We start from the raw sequence: 20718 nt of genomic DNA, 5'->3' as shown, positions 1-20718 counted from the left end.
TGACGTAAGTGGGGGTAGTATGTCGAAAATGCAGAAGAAAAAAAATAAGGGGTTAGTATGTTGAAAATGTAAGTGTTTAGTATGTCCTACGTATTTTTGGGACATTTCCGTGTATATTTTTGCTCGATTAAGCTCAAAACAGTCATTCCCGTGTTCTCTCTTTCTATATATATGTGCATGGTCATCTATAAATCTCTCTACCTACCTATATATTTCCCTCTATCCATTTCTGTATACAATTCTAAAGAGATGTTCCCAGAGGAAGGTTCGATCTCAGTATTTCATAACAGGAACCGCGCACGCACTAACCACTGCGCCACCGTGTCGGAGGATTCAAAAACTAAACAGCAGACGGTGTCAAGTCAGTGAGCGGTGCATTCGTGGCCCAGGTCGAAGGAACAGAAGTGATGGAGAAAAGGAAGGAGGACACCGAGACGTTTGAAAATGTGGCCACTGTCAGTTCTACGGAAGGTAAGTTCACAATTGATTAGAAATCATAAAATTATAAACATAGGAAATCTACTTCTGTCAAATGATTCACTTCTTAGAAAAAAATTCCCAATGGAGATAATTATAAAGCATATTATTGGTATGGAAGTCATGGAGGGATTCTTTAAAAGTATTTTTTGTGCCAATCTTGTAAAAATTGCTCTCCCTTCTGCTATAGTCTTTTTCCTCACCTGTTTTTTCTTTGCCTTACTACACTATTATCATTTTTCAGGATGTGTTGTCGAGTATATGCATCAATAAACTTGATAATCCATGTATGTGAGTTTCCAGGCAAGCTCTTGAGGATTGTTTAGCATGAAAATGATATTCAATCCACTTTGAATTGAAAAAGGAAAAGGAATATATTTGATTGGACGTCGTTTTTGTATTTTTCCACGTTAAAAAAGTTCTGTTGTATTGGACAGTATAACACTACAAAAAAAAAAACAATTATATTTTTTTAATAAGAGGTAATATGTATTCTGCGTTACAATATTTTGATATATATATATATATATATACACACACATATATATATATATATATATATATATATATATATATATATATATATATATATATATATATATATATATACATACATATATGTATATATATGTATATATATATATATATATATATATGCGTGTGTATATATTTATGTATGTATGTATATATATATATATATATATATATATATATATATATATATATATATATATATATATATATATATATATATGTGTGTATGTACCGGTATATATATATAAATATATATATATATATGTATATATGTATATATATGTATATACATATGTATATATGTATATATATATATATATATATATATATATATATATATATATATATATATATATATATATATATATATATATATATAAAAATATATATATATATATATATATATATATATATATATGTGTGTGTATGTACCGGTATATATATATATATATATATATATATATATATATATATATATATATATATATATATATATATATATATATATATATATATATATATATATGTGTGTGTATGTACCGGTATATATATATATATATATATATATATATATATATATATATATGACCTCATTTGACTTGACTTTCCTCATGCTCATATGTGTGTATGTACCGGTATATATATATATATATATATATATATATATATATATATATATATATATATATATATATATATATATATATATATATATATATATATATATATATATATATATATATATATATATGTATATATATATATATGTATATATATATTTTGTGCAGGCTTGGGGAGTAACGGAATACACGGAATGGCAAAAATTATGTTGGCAAGCTCAAAGAGATCAAAAGCCAGGAGAGAAAACTTACCACGTGTTGTGAGTCATCATTTTATTCATATTTAGTTTCTTTTGTCTTTTATTAGCATATTTGGTATTGGAGTAATCCAAAAGTAATGCAAAGTAATCCAGTCAAAGTAATCCTACCCAACCTTGCAGACCACCTACCTTAAAGTAGACCTAACCCATTCCACCACTCAAGCAAATGAGTCTCTTTGGCAAATAATCTTCATGAAATCCCTCCGTTTCTGGTATCTTTTTCTCACGAGATTGTGTTTGGCTGCAAAAGCTCCGTCGCGCTTGTGTGGTGGGAACAAGGACTTCTGGGTAATCCCTCTTTTATCCCAAAAAGTCGACAGGGAGCGATCGAGAAAAGTCAATCTAGGAAATGCGAGGGAACCCAGGAAATAGGAGAAGACTTGTCTTCAACATGCAAAGAACCAAAACCTTGCCCGCTTTGTCGATGCTGAAAGCAGATATCGGAGATCCGTCGAGCAAGGCATCATCCGACCAGGTTTTGGCGGATTTTGGCCGACGAAGACGAGCTTTTCGGTCTCCGGTGAGGAGAAGACTCCGCACCACCTTCAGCCACAAGCAGCTGGAGCAGCTGGAGATGGCGTTCGGGCAGAACCAGTATCCTGATGTCTACTACAGAGAGGAGCTGGCCCGGGTCACAAAGCTCAATGAGGCACGGATACAGGTACGAGCTATTATAGTAGACACTCAAAATCAGGCGAGAAGACATTAATGAATTTTGAACTTGCAAGGAGGACAGGGAGAGAAGCCTTGAGATAAGAAAGTCCAACTTGTTTCTGTAGCCCTTTCTTTTAAGAACATCTCCTAGGTTACAAAATCTGATTTGCCCTAAAGGATGTGGACACTAAAAACAGGAACACGGTTGGCTAAAAACGAAAATGAGTCTGTACAGAATAATCAACCTTGCTGTATATCTTTATTTTTATCTTCTCGGTCCGACAATTTTGCTTCTGTCAGGTCAAGTCATGCTTAGTTGTGATGCCCTCACAAAGAGTCTCAAAGGGCTGCACATACTACTGATTATTGCAAACCACAGGCTATTATGACACCATCCCCTGATCTAAAACTGACATGAGGGCAAGGAAAAACTCAAAAACCTCAAAATGAGGGAAATAAAGTCAAGTGAAGTCATGTTTATTTGTGACGCCCTTAATCACAAAGAGTCTCAAAGGGCTGCACAGACCACAAATTATTGCAGACCGCCAACTATAACGACACCATCCCCTGATCTAAAACCTACATGAGGGCAAGGAAAAACTCAAAAACTTCAACATAAGGAAGATTAAGTCAAGTGAAATCATGTTTATTTGTGACACCCTTAATCACAAAGAGTCTCAAAGGGCTGCACAGACCACTGATTATTGCAAACCACAGGCTATTATGACACCATCCCCTGATCTAAAACTGACATGAGGGCAAGGAAAAACTTAAAAACCTCAACATGAGGAAGATGAAGTCAATTGAAGTCATGTTTATTTGTGACGCCCTTAATCACAAAGAGTCTCAAAGGGCTGCACATACCACAGATTATTGCAAACTACAGACTACAATAACAGCATCCCCTGATCTAAAACCCACATGAGGGCAAGGAAAAACTCAAAAACCTCTGCATGATGAAAGTCAAGTCATGTTTATTTGTGACGCCCTTAATCACAAGGAGTCTCAAAGGGCTGCACAGACCACAAATTATTGCAAACTACAGACTACAATAACAGCATCCCCTGATCTAAAACCTACATGAGGGCAAGGAAAAACTCAAAAACTTTAGCATGAGGAAAGTCAAGTCAAGTGAAGTCCTGTTTCTTTGTGACGTCCTTAATCACAAGAAGGCCATGATTCAATGTCAGTACAAAACGTTTTGTTCTCCCTATCTGTTTATCGCTCTCTCTTTCCTTCTCCCTCTCTCTTTCTCTTATACTCACTAGTCCGGCCCCCGTGAGATTTATAGCATTTGTGGCCCCCAGCTAAAACGAGTTTGACACCCCTGTTATAGACAGTCCTCTTTTAAATCATCGGAGCTTTGATATCCCTGGTCTAACATCTTTAACGCGCCTGTCTTCAGGTATGGTTCCAGAACAGAAGAGCCAAACAGCGAAAGCATGAGCGGGTTTCCCAGAGGGTGCACCCACTGGGTGCGATGTCGGGCCCCCGAGGACTTTTGGGGGGCATGCACCTGGCACCTCCAGTGGGGAGGCAGTACTACGGGCAACCCCTGGCCCACATTCCCCACGTGGCAGCAGTACTCCCTTCCAGGATGTACCCCCTCCACCCGCAAGGTCCGGTCAGCTCGGGTCCTTGTCCCCCCATAGGACCGCAGGCCACATCTCCGCAGCAGCATGAGGAATGGTACAGCAGCATGAGAAGCAACCTGACCCCTACCGTGTTTTCTTTGCCCCTCGAGACGTCCTCCCATTGGACCTGAGAATTGTCAAGTTCTCAGTGAGGATTTTGCAAGTATTACTGAAATTAGATGTCGAATAATGGTACCTTATTGGCCGAAACAGTAGCTAATTTTAGGTGGATATTTTGAGTTTTAAGCCGTTTAAATTCATTTTCCTACTTTCAAACAAGAAAATGTATGCTCTATTAACAGGGTTGGGTAGGGTTACTTTAACTTGATTACTTTCAATTACTTTTGGATTACTCCAATACCAAATATGCTAATAAAAGACAAACGAAACTAAATATGAATAAAATGATGACTCACAACACGTGGTAAGCTTTCTCTCCTGGCTTTGATCTCCGGCAAAACGAACATAAAATGCCACAGAAACAAAATGAAAATAAATCCAAACAGCTTGCCAACATCATTTTTGACGTTCTGTGTATTCCGTTACTCCCCAAACCTGCACAAAATTGAGTCATTTTATTCATATTTAGTTTCTTTTGTCTTTTATTAGCATATTTGGTATTGGAGTAATCCAAAAGTCATTGAAAGTAATCCAGTTAAAGTAACCCTACCCAACCCTGCTAATATGCAAGTATATACGAAGTAACCTACCTCTTTATCAGAAATGTGCAAAGAAAAACATCACATATTAAACTTAATATTGCAGACATTTTCTGCAAATGTTCCTGACTTTCTGCTACAAACCACGTGAACTCCTCTTTCCACGATGTTTTTCAATGCACGTTTACATTTTGTAGCGTCACCAATTTTGTTAGCTTCTTTTGAATATTTCTTCTGGGGCTGAGGTTTTGGCTTGATTCCTATCCACAATTTTTCTTGTGTTCTCTGTGCGTCTACTTTGGAAAATGATATAATTTCTTCCTCATGCCATGAGGCTCTTTAACGCCACCCGGTGGAGTAAAGGCCCACATTCAACCCCAACCCCACATTTGCATATTACCCTATGTTTATTACAGTGTGTATTTTCCATAGCACTCTTTAAATACTATATAGCGAAACGTTATATTGGGTATTTTTGTATTCTATATCTTTATTTTATTATTTTATTTTTTAACACTACGCGGATTAATGAATTATCTATCTATGTATTTAAAAGTACACCATTCATAGACATATTACATCCCATTATACAACTGCAATCCATTAGGCGCCCTTGTAACAAGATGTACTTTACTCAACCAATCTTTTCATCTCATCTCATCTCATTCGCTGCACCGCTTTTCCTCAGTAGGGTCGCGGGGTTGCTGGAGCCCATCCCAGCAATCATCGGGCAGTGGGCAGGGGACACCCTGTTTTGGTTGCCAGCCAATCGCAGGGCACACGGGGACAGACAACTCGCTCGCTCATTCACACCTAGGGACATTTTGGACCGGCCAATCCACTTGAAATGCATGTCTTTGGAATGTGGGAGGAAACCGGAGTGCCCGGAGGAAACCCACGCAAGCACGGGGAGAACATACAAACTCCGCACAGTAAGGCCGGGAGCTGGATTTGAACCCACGCAGGAGGTTCCCACTACCTCTGAACTATGCAGTTCCTATTTCTAATCAATGAAAGAGACCAATAAAATGTTTGTTTTGTTAGTTCACATTTTGGCAGCACGGCGGCGCAGTGGTTAGTGCGTGTGCGGCACAGTTCTGAGATCGTTTCCTCCCACATTCCAAAGACATGCATTTCAGGTGGATTGGCCAGTCCAAATTGTCCCTAGGTGTGAATAAGTGAGCAAATTGTCTGTCCCTGTGTGCCCTGCGACTGGCTGGCAACCGGTGTCCCCTGCCCGCTGACTGAAGATGACTGGGATGGGCTCCAGCACCCCCACGACCCTACAGAAGATAAGCGGTGTAGATAATGGATGGATGGACATTTAAATTAATTTTCCTATTTTCAAACAAAAATATGTATGCTCTATTAAAGGGACAGTGTGTATTATTTAGCTCATTTTTTACAACTAGTGGGTCAGGACCTAAAAGTGGGCCCTGTTTTCAGTGAATTGCATGCCTTTGTCTTGGAAATTTAATGCTAAGAATAAGACAAAAAATGGAGGGTCATTACACTCTTTAACAGTAGACGGCTATAATGCCCTGCTCAATCTCTTCTTCTCTTCTGTCCAGTCAATCGTCGCTGTCTGTATAGTGTTTAAGAGGGAACACATTTCATTTTATTGTGATTTTTTCCATTTTATTTCCCTTTTCCCATGATGGCTCCCAAGAAGGTACGTCATTAAAGCACTGCCTGAAGATATAGTAAATCATTTAAAAATGTTAATCTTTATCACCTACATACATATTACATCACATTATACAATTGTAATCCAATAGGCGCCCTCATAACATGATGTACTTTGCTCAACCAGTCTTTTCAGTTCTAATCAATGAAAAAAACCAAGGGTAGCACAGCGGCGCAGTGGTTAGCACGTGTGCGGCACAGTTCTAAGGTCTTGGGAACCTCCTGTGTGGGTTCAAATCCAGCTACCGGACTTCCTGTGCAGAGTTTGTATGTTCTCCCCGTGCTTGTGTGGGTTTCCTCCGGGCACTCCGGGGTCCTCCCACATTCCAAAGACTTGCATTTCAGGTGGATTGGCCGGTCCAAATTGTCCCTAGGTGTGAATGAGCGAGCGATTTGTCTGTCCCTGTGTGCCCTGCGATTGGCTGGCAACCAGTTCAGGGTGTCCCCTGCCCACTGTCCAAGGACAACTGGGATGTGCTCCGGCACCCCCGCAACCCTACTGAGAATAAGCGGTGCAGATAATGGATGCCTTTGTCTTAGAAAATTAATGCTAAGACAAAAAATTAACGGTAGACGGCTATAATGCCCTGCCCGATCTCTTATTGTCCAGTCAATCGTCGCGGTGTGTATAGTGTTTGACAGGGAACACATCTTATTTTATTGTGTTTTTTTCTGTTTTATTTCCCTTTTCCCATAATAATGGCTCCCAAGAAAGTACGCCATTAAAGCACATTTTCATGAAAAACGTACTCTGCATTTATTTGAAATATTCACGTACGACAACCCGACTGAAGAAGCCATACAAGATGGGAAAATATACATTCACAGAATAACAAACTGTACATTATCAAAAAAGACAATTTCATAGATGTTTCTATCTTGAGGCAGCAGTAATGTAAACTTGCATTTACCAGTATATAGGTGCACGTGTGTGAATTTGGCTTGATAACTTGACAAAAAGCAGCAAGATGATAGCATCCAGCCATGCAGACGAAGACTCTGCGTTACATTCACTAGTTTTCCAGTCACACGACTCTCGTGATGAACTTGTCGTGTACGGCACGAGAACCGATGAATCTCCCCGGCGGCAGACATTTTTACAGTGTGCAAAACAAAATATGCAACCTTGATAAGCAGGGTTGGGTAGGGTTACTTTAACTGGATTACTTTCAATGACTTTTGGATAACTCCAATAACAAATATGCTAATAAAAGACAAAAGAAACTAAATATGAATACAATGATGACTCACAACACGTGGTAAGCTTTCTCTCCTGGCTTTGATCTCCGGCAAAACTGACATAAAATGCGACAGAAACAAAATGAAAATAAATCCAAACAGCTTGCCAACATCATTTTGGCCGTTCCATGTATTCCGTTACCAGGGTAGGGTAGGGGTTACTTTAACTGGATTACTTTCAGATTACTCCAATACCAAATATGCTAATAAAAGACAAAAGAAACTAAATATGAATAAAATGACTACATTTTGTGCAGGCTTGGGGAGTAACGGAATATATGGAACGGCAAAAATGATGTTGGATTTATTTTCATTTTGTTTCTGTCGCATTTTATGTTAGTTTTGCCGGAGATCAAAGAGATCAAAGCCAGGAGAGAAAGCTTACCACGTGTTGTGAGTCATCATTTTATTCATATTTAGTTTCTCATCTCATTAGCTACACCGCTTATCCTCAGTTGGGTCGCGGGGGTGCTGGAGCCCATCCCAGCAATCATCGGGCAGTGGGCAGGGGACACCCTGAACTGGTTGCCAGCCGATCGCAGGGCACACGGGGACAGACAACTCACTCGCTCATCAGTCACACCTAGGGACAATTTGGACCGACTTTTGTCTTTTATTAGCATATTTGGAATTGGAGTAATCCAAAAGTAATTGAAAGTAATCCAGTTAAAGTAACCCAACCCTGTTGATAAGACACTAGAACGAAAAAAGAACCGCAAAGGCAATAATGACAGGAAACTACAAGAAAGTGCTTCCATGAGTCCGCCTGCAAGAAAACCAGTTGCTGGTTTTCCTCTATTGAACTACCGTTTTTACTGCTCCACATGGGAAAAGAAATCTAGAAGGCAAGAGTAAAGCGTGCTCTCCGTTTCTCCGGCGCGTGCCGGGTGAGGTTTTATTCCAGCGATTTGGCAAACTCGGCGTAATCGATGAAGCCATCGTTGTTCTTGTCGTCGTCCCTCAGCACGCCGTCGATGAGATTGATGAGATCTTCCTCTCCTAACATCTGGGTGTGCTCTCCTCTTTCCTGTAATGAAATAAAACGTAATAGAAAAGCAGCAGCTAGAGGGTTTCTACAGCTTAAGGTGGGTTGAATCAAATTTAAGACTAAGTCGACAAAAAAACCAATTGGAAAAAAGTGAAATGAAAAGTATATATATATATATTTCCCAAGACATGCGTCCGACTGAAACCATATCACCGTTTTGATAGTTCCAACATTGTGGTCACGCCATGTTGCCACCTAAGTCAAGTCATGTGTATTTGTATTGCCCTTAATCACAAGGAGTCTTATAGGGCTCCACGGACCACAGACTATTGCAAACTACAGACTATCATTACAACATCCCCTGATCTAAAACCTACATGAGGGCAAGGAAAAACTCAAAAATCTCAAGTCAAACTTTTTAGTATATCCTTTAATTACAAGGAGTCTCAACGGACTGCATGGACAACAGATTATTGCAAACTACAGACAATTATGACACCATCCCCTGATCTAAAACCTACATGAGGGCAAGGAAAAACTCAAAAACCTCAGTCAAGTCAAGTTTTTTGTATACCCTTTAATCACAAGGAGTCTCAAAGGACTGCTTGGACAAAAGATTATTGCAAACTACAGACAATTATGACACCATCCCCTGATCTAAAACCTACCTGAGGGCAAGGAAAAACTCAAAAACCTCAGTCAAGTTTTTTTGTATACCCTTTAATCACAAGGAGTCTCAAAGGACTGCTTGGACAACAGATTATTGCAAACTACAGACAATTATGACACCATCCCCTGATCTAAAACCTACATGAGGGCAAGGAAAAACTCGAAAACCTTAACATGAGGACCCCCCGCGACCCTACTGAGGATAAGCGATGCAGATAATACAATATAATATAAATACTATCCCAGTTGGAAATTAAATTTAAATAGCCCGTGATATATTTTCAGAACCAATCATATAATATCATATGTATAATTTTTGTTTTTTTCCATTTATAATATTTTGATTTATTTATTCTTATTTACCCATTTATACCGCTATTCATTTTGCTCATCTCTGGCAGTGTTTGTCGAATGTAGATAGTGTTTTTGTCCCACTGAGATATAAAATATATTTAATAAGTAACATTAATGCGTAAAACCTTCAATGATAATGCAAAAATATTTCAAACCTCCAAATATTATACTCAACAGACTATTAAATTTCACTCTCCTAAAAATCTAAGGCAGAGGTCCCCAACCCGGTACCCCCGAAGAGCAGCGCGTGGACTGGTACTGAAAATATATCCTAGGCCATTGTGATTTTCTAGGAAATGTAATTTCCAACTGGCATGTTTAGCGGTTGACTAAGTGGTTGATTAACCTCTAATAACCACAACCTGGTAAGAACATGAAAACATGTTATGTTAGCAGTGTCTGAAATAATGTCTGCCCGGATGCCTGGGGCGTGCATCTTTTACGTCGGGCGTACAACTTACAAAACGCCCGGGTGGCCGACAACGTTTTCAAAAAACAAAACAAAAACAAAAAATCAACCCCAAAAAAATTGGAAAATCAAACGTTTTCTTTATTCCGATTTCAAAATTTTCGTTCGGTTTGGAAATTTCGGTTCGTTTGTCAATTTGCATACTCGGCAGCCAATCAGAAGCCTGCATCGAATAACTTAGTGCTTCCGGACTTTCCCGAGCCTTATAAGATTGTGAATTTACATCTCATTTTCCAAACTAGACGCACAAAGAACACAAGATAAATGGAGAGGTGGTTAGGAATCAAGCCAAAACCTCAGCCCCAGAAGAAAGATTCAAAAGAAGCTAACAAAATTGATGACGCTACAAAATGTAAACGTACATTAAAAGCATAGAAGAATGAAGATGAGTAAATACTGTATATGTACATACTGATGGCAGATGGAAAACAGTGATGTCATATACATGCAATGAATGTTATAAGTAGATCTATAAAAAAGTTAATTTTAAAGAGTTGTTCTGTTATATATTCTGATTATAAATCCTTAATACTTTGCAACAATGGTTTTTTTTTTGCGATGAGTCGTCTTATTGTGTTTCAAGTTGTGAAAAATGGGTCCGATAACTTTTTGTCATGAGTTTCAGACACTGATATTAGAAACGCCCGTCAAACTGCTAGCCCTAATCAGTGACAAAAAAATAGTTGGAGACCCCTAATATAAAGTCTCCCCATGGTTCGACCCAAACTATTGTTTTCCAATTCCTATCAATCTTCTGTCAATCGAGTTAGAATGACGACACAGTACGAGAACTTCATGTTTTCCGACCCCAAATGATGGTAGTGGTGTACAGGGTTGGGTAGGGGTACTTTAACTTGATTACTTTCAATTACTTTTGGATTACTCCAATACCAAATATGCTAATAAAAGACAAAAAAACTAAATATGAATAAAATTAATAAATTGTGTGCAGGCTTGGGAGTAATGAAACAAATGGAACGGCAAAAATGATGTTGGCAAGCTGTTTGGATTTATTTTCATTTTGTTTCTGTCGCATTTTGTTAGTTTTGCCGGAGATCAAAGAGATCAAAGCCAGGAGAGAAAGCTTACCGCGTGTTTTGTGTCATATTTCGTTTCTTTTGTCTTTTATTAGCATATTTGGTATTGGAGTCATCCAAAAGTCATTGAAAGTAATCCAGTTAAAGTAACCCTACCCAACCCTGATGGTGTAGCTCCTTGGGTATGAAAATACTTGACAAGGTGTAACCGTGAAAACGGTAGGGAAATCAGAAACGCTGCTTATTACAATCCGAACAACAAAATAAAAGCGCCTACTTCTCTGTGCACGTGGGTAATTGCCGTCGCCAACTCCAGCCCATCCAGCAGGTTGTTGCCGTCGTAATCGTGCATTTTAAAATAGTGCAGCTGGAGCTCCTGGGGAGACATCTCTTTCTCCGGTTTGTCAATCACCCCCTCCAGATGCTCCATAATGTGACTGCAGGGACAAAAGATAAATGGCGGCAAACTCCTACTGTGACTGTTCAAAGTTGTATTGTATTGTCTCATCTCATCTCATTTGCTACACCGCTTATCCTCAGTAGGGTCGCGGGGATGCTGGAGCCCATCCCAGCAATCAGTGGGCAGGGGACACCCTGAACTGGTTGCCAGCCAAACGCAGGGCACACGGGGACAGACAACTCACTCGCTCATTCACACCTAGGGACAATTTGGACCGGCCAATTCACCTGAAATGCATGTTTTTGGAATGTGGGAGGAAACCGGAGCGCCCGGAGGAAACCCATTTTATTTATTTATTCAGCCAGTATAAACCATAAACATGATATATCCAAGAAATCATTTGACACGCCAACACTCAATAGTGAAAAAATAATAGAATTAAAAGAATAAAAAGAATAGAGTAAAAAAAGGTATTGTAGTGTATAATACAAGGTAATTATATAGAATAGTTTAAAAAGAAAGAATATGTAAATAACAAGACTAGAGTAAAATAGGTCAGAGGAACGCCGTTGGCATAATAATACTATACATAATACCCTAAATCAATTCCCGTTGAAAATACGGATAGCGGAAGGGTAAAAACTCTCTTTAAGACGTGTAGTCTTGCTCGCAATGGAGCAAAGACGGCGACCTGACGGTAGGTCATCAAAGTACCGTATTTTCCGCACCATAAGGCGCACCGGGTTATAGGGCGCACCCCGAAAAAATAGTTTTTGGTCCTATATTTTCCATACATAAGGCGCACCGGATTATAAGGCGCTACAATGGGAACGTCGACAAAACAGTCAGATAGTTCAGTCCAACTGATTACCCCCTTAACATTCCCAAAGCTTGCAAAGACGCAAATATGTGTCGAGAACACGTGCGGATGCGGTGTCCGTACGATGTAACTCAAATGCATCGTTCCATCATTCGGAAGGTTAAAGTCTTGGGATTCAAGAAATGCCAACCATTCCTTAGTTTCTATTTTCTTTTTCACTCGCAACTTTACTGTGCATATGACAATAAACACTTGGAATTGAGTTTAATTTAAAAATAGACACTCCATTCCATCCATTATCTGCACCGCTTATCACAGGAACATCGAGTTCAGTCTGAAACAAGATACAGGGAAAATATATAGCCAGAGTAGCTCACCGAAGTCGTTGTGTTCAATAATAATGTGCAGCCATGGTCCTCTTATATCTGTGAGTGTAGTAAATCCAGGAGAATAAAATATTTACAAACACAGAATAGTAAAAAATGCTTTCTCTATGCCCTCAACCACGTGCTATTCACATTCATCTTTTTCGGCCAATTGCAGGCTTTGTTTTGCCGCTTAAGCCTATGCCAGCCTGTATATGATAAAAAGGATCCGCCCCTTGACCTCCGAATAACTTTGCCCAATAGTGATCGATTCAAATGATGATTGACACATTGGTTAGCCAATGAAACGCCGGTAAATAAATCCCAGCATACACCGCGGACTACCTGGCGTTCGGGGGAAAATCTAGTCGGCGGGTGCAAGTTAGTTGGAAGACTTTGCGACTTAATATTGATCCATAAATAAGGCGCACTGTATTATGAGGCGCATGGTCAGCTTTTGAAAAAAATAAAGGCTTATGGTGCGCCTTATAGTGCGGAAAATATGGTACCTGCGAGCAGGGTGACTGGAATCGTCTATAATTTTTAGTGTCCGTTTTCTAGTTCGATCGATGTAGATACCTTGCAGGGACGGGAGGCCAGTACCTATTATTTCCGGCAGCGTCCTCACTAGTGATTCCATCTTTGTCAATTCTTTCTGATTGACGCGACCAAACCAAACTGTGATTGACCAAGTTAAAACGGATCCAATGATAGCACGATAAAAATTGACTAGAATGGATTGACGGACTCCGAATGATTTGAGTTGACGAAGGAAGTAGAGCCTTTGTCTGGCTGACTTTAGAATATCAGTAGCATTGACAGTCCATGTGAGGTCAGCTGACAAGTAAGTACCCAGAAACTTGAATGAATGGACCAGTTCCACCTCATTACCATTAATTGACAGTGGCACATGCGGGGGAGGCTTAGTACGGAAATCTATTATCATCTCCTTAGTTTTACCTACATTCAATAACAGATTACTCTCATGACACCAGGTGGAAAGTGAATCAATTGCTGCTCGGTATTCAGTTTCGTCTCCATTTGAAATAAAGCCAGTAACCGTGGTGTCGTCTGCATATTTAGCGAATAGTGAATGGTCAGAATTGGGTTGAGCGGCGATATCGACGTAGCGCTCACTCTTTATCCTGGACCAGGTGTTTGTCAAAGCGACCTTGGCCTTCTAGGTGAGCTGCACCTTCCACGGCGGTGGGTTGCTGTCTCTGGTGCTCGGCGCTCTCGTGGGACTGGACGCTCAGGAGACATGAGCACAGGAAAAGGAAGAGACTGTGACGTCTCATGCTGCAGCAAAGGGCGCAGGGACACACACGGACACAGGTTACCGTAAATTCCAGACTACATAGGGGTATTTATTGACTTAAAAAAAAGCATTTGATACCATTAATGATAATATACTATTAAAAAACTGGAAAGATATGGCATCAGGGGTTTGGCTTTGCAATGGATTCAAAGTTATTTGACAGGGAGGAAGCAATATGTAAAAATGGGAGAGTTGTTATCTGAATACTTGGACATCTGTTGTGGAGTACCACAGGGTTCTATCCTGGGTCCAAAGTTATTTAATTGATATATTAACGATATTTTTAATGTTTCAAAACTATTGAAAATAGTAATATTTGCAGACCACACTAACATTTTCTATTCAAATGATAACGATATTGATTTGGTAACCTGTATTCATCATGAATTAATTCACCTAAAAGTATGGATGGATATAAATGAATTATCTTTAAATTTAAATAACACCAAAGTAATATTCTTTGGTAATCGCAAGGCAAATCAAGATTTAGAAGTAAAAATGGATGGTGCTGCAATAGAAGCTGTTTCAGAAATTAAGTTTTTAGGGGTCATAATAGACAATAAATTAAGACACATACAAACTAAAGTATCTAAAAGCATTTCAATACTTAATAAAGCTAAATTCATTTTAAACTATAATGCATTGTATTTATTATATTGTTCTTTAGTTCTGCCATACTTAACATATTGTGCAGAAGTCTGAGGCAATAGTTACAAAAGTTGACTCCTGCCCCTTTTTATCCTCCAAAAACGTGCAATTAGAACTACACACAGGGTAGGATATCGAGATCATACTCATATTTTCTTCCTGCAGTCCAAATTGTTCAAATTAGATGATTTAGTAAAGTTTTTCACTGCACAACTGCTATTTAAGGTCAACACAAACATAGTGCCAGAAAACATCCATAAATCATTCATTCGGAAAGAGGGAAATTATAACTTAAGGGGCTGTAGTGAATTCATAATCCCAAAGGTGAGAACCACCAGGAAAAGTATGTGTGTGTCTGTGTGTGGAGTCAAACTTTGGAACAATTTACAAGACGAGATCAAACAATGTCCAACTATTCACTTGTTCAAATTTAAATACAAAAAAAACATTCCTGGCGGAATACAGTGATGAAGAAAATCAGGTATGAGTGATACAAGAGATTGGGATTAGTGCGTCTAGAACTATGATTAACTTTGTGTTATTCATGCTGTTGTTATACCATAACTGTTATTATTAATAGTATTACAATTGTTATTATATAATTGGTGTGTTTAATAGGGAAGATGAAGGGGTAGGGAATATAAGCCCTTTTCGAACATATTATGTAATATTTTGTTGTTGAGTTATTGTTTTTGTTCTGTTTTTATTTTAACGTTCGAATAAAGTTTTCATTCATTCATTCAAAGACGGGCACGTATAAAGAAACATGATTAAGGGCTACTTCGCATAAAATGTGAGCCTTTTATTTTCTAGACGATAGCTTTAGGGGCAACCGTACTATCGAGAATACAGTAGTGCCAGATTGCAACACAGACGGGAAGGTCATCTTTTTGTGTTGCCATTGATAGTTGCTGTGGCATTGGACCAAATTGCATTTACAGACGCTGCCCTACCAGCAAATTAGGTTCCGGACAATTGTTTGTAAGTTGAATTTGTTTGTAAGTTGCTTCAGTGCTATATTTTGTATGTTTAAGGTTTATAATAATAATTTCCTTTGTATTGTCATTCTTTGTAACAATGTACACAGAACGAAATGTCGATACACCTGACCCGTTGTAGCGAGCCGATGTAGCCGCAGCCAACAGAGGGCGCCGCCATTTTACCAATGTTATAAGTCTTAGGTATGACTCGGCCGAGGCGCGAACCAGCGACCTCCCAGTCTCAAAGCGGGCGCCCTACCATCTAGGCTACAAGTATGTTTAAGGCTTGTATAAGTAATCTGGATTGTTTTGTACTAAAAAAAAACATTTCATAAAACAATATGCTCTATAAAGATAAAGTTAAGTTTAACTTACTTTTGGAATATGGGCATCAAGAGGTCCTTCTCATGGTAGAAAGAGGGCAAAAAAGCGATCCAACAATTTTCTCAACCGCATTAAGCTTTCTTATTCCACTTTTGTTTCAAAAGAAACAGCTCGGCTCTTCTTTACACTTTACACCAACCATCTTGAATGGATGCACGAGGTATTAAACAATAAAAATGTCAAAGTGCTTAGCGTGCTGGAGATACAGTATACAGAATGTTTACACAGGAACTAGAAAGAGGATTTTTTTACTTCCAGGTGGATGCTGGGTGATCTCTCACAGCGCCATACGCTGGTAGTGGCGGAAAGAAGCACTACAGTAATGTCCTGTACTCGGAAAAAGGTGCACACAAATCGAAATCTAACTTACAGCAATGTCCAGATCTATTTTTGGACATCCTGAAAAAAAATGTTCGTACCTACCATTTTTCATAAGTCGAATGGTCATAAGTAGGGGAGCGTCTGTACTTGATATTCTGAGTATGTAGTTAATATTTATAAACCTGCCCTGTTGTTCCCGTTATTCATTATATGAACAATGTTTGCAAAAAATAATAATAATAATAATAATAATTTAAAAAAAAAAAAAAAAAAAAAAAAAAAAAATCGACTAATTTCTCCTTAAAGGGTGTCAAAAAATTTCCAGATGTCACTGAGGTATTTCATATTTAAAGCGCATGAATTTTAAAAAAGAGCAGCTCGCTGTTTTCTTCAGGGCCGCCACAGAAATTAAGAAGAAGAAGCCGCACCATTTTTAAGGCCACAGTATTTGAAAAGCAGTCAACAAGTAGCTTGCTATTATGTGTATCTAAAGGGGCATTATGTATCATATAGCGCTTCCTAGTGGCAATAAAAACTTAATTTCTTTAAAAAAAAATAAGAAAAACCCCACAATATGTATTTGAATAATAAGCAAAAAAATACACTATCAATTATTAAAACATGCATTTTTTTTTAAATACTCGTAAGCTGAGAAATGTGTTGTATTTTACTAGCATGACATCAAACATGCCTTGTATTATTTTCTCCATTGAATGCTTCAAGATTCAAGAACTTGCCTCAATGCCAGTCACCTGTTGCCATTCATACAATCATGTGTTGTAGTAAACTACAGAAATGTCTACAATTAAAACGTTTGTTACAGCTATAACTTATAACTTTTTAATTATTTTTTAAACTGGGCTGCAAGATACCGAAGCTGGATTTTAGCTTTATAAAACTCAATGACGCCGTTAGTGAACAGAACACAATGTACCGTGAATTAATCAAGGAATTTAAGCATTTTGAAAAAAAATGACGTCGATTGAAAAACGATTATAATGTAGAAAACAAACACTGCTTTTAATGCATCACGGAAATATTACAGCTGAATGTATTTTCAATTCAACAAAGCGTCAAATTCGTACTTATTTCACCTGAATTCGCTCTGAGTGTTCTTGTTTCTCGCTTCGCTGACGAATGAAACAGTCACAGGTTTGACGGACCTCCTCACTCGCCGTAGGTACGTTTGGACACGACATCGCATTGTGATTGGTTGATATTGGCAAAGATGAAGGAAGTGTAACAAGAGAGGGAACCTCCAATCTTTGGTTAACGTTGACAAAGGCTAGATAATTTGAACAAGATATAAACATCTGACATACAGTGTGTAGTCTTTTTGCGTTATCGTTTTGGCGTACTTATAAATATGCGAAAGCAAAAGCAAAGCAAAAAAACTTTCAACTTTCACCTATGTTGCGAAACAAATAGAAGTAAAATGTTTGGAAAATTCATTTATTTACCTCTAAAAGAAAGTTTACAATGGAGAGGGAACACAAGACACCCACGAAACTGCAATCTGTTCTATTCCCATGCCGAATTACATTAACTCAATTTGATTGTTGTTGTCCTTTATTCTGAATATGCATTACAAATAGTGCAAATGCTTCCTGTTTTTTTTTTGCCAAAATGTCGAAATAAAAATAAATAAATCAATGAGGAAGCTACATAATTAGAAAACAAAGGAAAAACAAAATCGTTATAATTTATAATAATCTATTATTATTATCATCATTATTATTATCATTATTATTATGATGATGATTATTATTATTAAAGGTTAAATGTGTTGCAAAATGAGCATGTTTTTCTCACATTTCAATGTTTAAAAACGCGTCATTTTATTAAAACAATTTTCACTTTTATATTATTAGAAAAAAAGCAAGATAAAAAACAATCATTATCATTATTTATATCATCATTATTATTATTATCTTTATTATTATTATTATTATTATTGTTATTATTGTCATAATTGTTATTATTATTTATGTTATTATTATTATTATTAAAGGTTGAATACGTTGCAATAATACCATGTAAATCATAACTGTAGCCTTATCCCCCTTGTTTTATAACCTTATCTTCTCTGTTCCTTTATCTTCTTGTTTTTTTGACCTTACTGTGAATGTGTAAAACTGGAGTGTCATGCCCAATTTCGTTATCACAGTATGTTAACCCATTTTGTAACAATGACAATAAAGGCATATTCTATTCTATTCTATTCTAAAATGAGCATGTTTTTCTAACATTTCAATATTTTAAAACGTGTCATTTTATGATGACAATTTTCACTTTTTTATTCTTAGAAAACAAAGGAAGATAAAAACAAACCATTATTAATATTATTATAATGTGTATCATCGTCATTATTATTATTATTATTATTATTATTATTATTTTTATGATATCATGTTATTATTTTTATTATTATTATTATTATTATTAAAGATTAAAAGCTCCCCAAAGTGACCATGTTTTACTTACATTCCAGTGTTCAAAAACATTAGATTTTATCAAGACAATTTTAAGTTGTATTCATTTTTAGTGCCGTTTTCACAAAAGCATGACATGTTGCCACGTTAAACTACTGTACTTAAATACAGTAAATAAAATCAAAACTTGTATTCAATTTACACAACATGCGCCTCACCTAGAGGGAGCTGACATAAATGTCAACAATCTTGATGCCATATGATACGGCAACACCTAGTGGTCAAATAATACACACTGCCCCTTTAAATGCTTTGCGAAAATAGTATGTTTTTCTTATACTTCAATGTTTAAAAATGTGCAATTTTATTGAGATGATTCTCATTTTGATTCCATTTTTAATGACAGTGTCAGAAAGGCAAGACAAGCTCTTCCTCCTGAGATTCAATCTGCAACCTCAGTGCGACTGTTTAAATCTGAGCTTAAAACACACTTCTATTCTATAGCATATGAATACATACAATATCTGTGTATTATTTGCCCTCATGTAGGTTTTAGATCAGGGGATGGTGTCATATTAGTCTGTGGTTTGAAATAATTGGTGGTCTGTGCAGCCCTTTGAGACTCCTTGTGATTAAGGGCTATGCAAATAAACATGACTTGACTTGACTGTCCTCATGTTGAGGTTTTTGAGTTTTTCCTTGTCCCCATGTAGGTTTTAGATCAGGGGATGGTGTCATAATAGTCTGTGGTTTGCAATAATTGGTGGTCTCTCCAGCCCTTTGAGACTCATTGTGATTAAGGACTATACAAATAAACATGACTTGACTTGAGTGTCCTCATGTTGAGGTTTTTGAGATTTTCCTTGCCCTCATGTAGGTTTTAGATCAGGGGATGGTGTCCTAATAGTAGGTAGTCTGCAATAATCGGTGGTCTGTGCAGCCCTTTGAGACTCCTTGTGATTAAGGACTATACAAATAAACATGACTTGACTTGAGTGTCCTCATGTTGAGGTTTTTGAGATTTTCCTTGCCCTCCTGTAGGTTTTAGATCAGGTAATGGTGTCCTAATAGTCTGTAGTTTGCAATAATCTGTGGTCTGTGCAGCCCTTTGAGACTCCTTGTGATTAAGGACTATACAAATAAACATGACTTGACTTGAGTGTCCTCATGTTGAGGTTTTTGAGTTTTTCCTTGTCCCCATGTAGGTTTTAGAGCAGGGGATGGTGTCATAATAGTCTGTGGTTTGCAATAATTGGTGGTCTGTGCAGCCCTTTGAGACTCATTGTGATTAAGGACTATACAAAAAAACATGACTTGACTTCAGTGTCCTTATGTTGAGGTTTTTGAGATTTTCCTTGCCCTCATGTAGGTTTTAGATCAGGGGATGGTGTCCTAATAGTCTGTGGTTTGCAATAATTGGTGGTCTGTGCAGCCCTTTGAGACATCTTGTTATTGAGGGCTATACAAATAAACATGACTTGACTTGACTGTCCTCATGTTGAGGTTTTTTAGTTTTTCCTTGTCCCCATGTAGGTTTTAGATCAGGGGATGGTGTCATCATAGTCTGTGGTTTGCAATAATTGGTGGTCTGTGCAGCCCTTTGAGACTCACTGTGATTAAGGACTATACAAATAAACATGACTGGACTTGAGTGTCCTCATGTTGAGGTTTTTGAGATTTTCCTTGCCCTCCTGTAGGTTTTAGATCAGGGAATGGTGTCCTAATAGTCTGTAGTTTGCAATAATCTGTGGTCTGTGCAGCCCTTTGAGA

The 20718-nt window shown here is 37.7% G+C and overlaps 2 protein-coding genes across 3 annotated transcripts; one reads left to right on the top strand and one right to left on the bottom strand.

The window, feature by feature from the left end:
* Window positions 1–378: 378 nt before the first annotated feature.
* On the top strand, window positions 379–4310 carry prop1 (PROP paired-like homeobox 1). Its single transcript, XM_088351845.1, has 3 exons — window positions 379–471; window positions 2329–2552; window positions 3951–4310. The coding sequence occupies exons 1-3, from the start codon at window positions 408–410 to the stop codon at window positions 4308–4310; spliced, it is 648 nt and encodes a 215-aa protein (XP_088207971.1). The 5' UTR covers window positions 379–407.
* Window positions 4311–7256: 2946 nt separating this feature from the next.
* mcfd2 (multiple coagulation factor deficiency 2, ER cargo receptor complex subunit) lies at window positions 7257–17702 on the bottom strand. 2 transcript variants are annotated; one of them, XM_088351645.1, is made up of 4 exons: window positions 17611–17702; window positions 14003–14164; window positions 11558–11717; window positions 7257–8790 (listed from the first exon to the last, which is right to left on the bottom strand). In XM_088351645.1, exons 2-4 carry the CDS (start codon window positions 14161–14163, stop codon window positions 8659–8661), a joined length of 453 nt encoding a protein of 150 aa, XP_088207771.1. In that variant the 5' UTR covers window position 14164; window positions 17611–17702; the 3' UTR covers window positions 7257–8658. The 2 variants fall into 2 exon arrangements, with proteins under 2 accessions (XP_088207771.1, XP_088207772.1); XM_088351646.1 differs by having other exon boundaries at window positions 17602–17693.
* Window positions 17703–20718: the final 3016 nt, after the last annotated feature.

The sequence above is a fragment of the Urocampus carinirostris genome, chromosome 13, assembly GCF_059441175.1.
Source record: "Urocampus carinirostris isolate Australia breed hairy pipefish chromosome 13, RoL_Ucar_1.0, whole genome shotgun sequence".
NCBI lineage: Eukaryota > Metazoa > Chordata > Actinopteri > Syngnathiformes > Syngnathidae > Urocampus > Urocampus carinirostris.
This window is presented reverse-complemented; position numbering and strand designations above follow the sequence as displayed.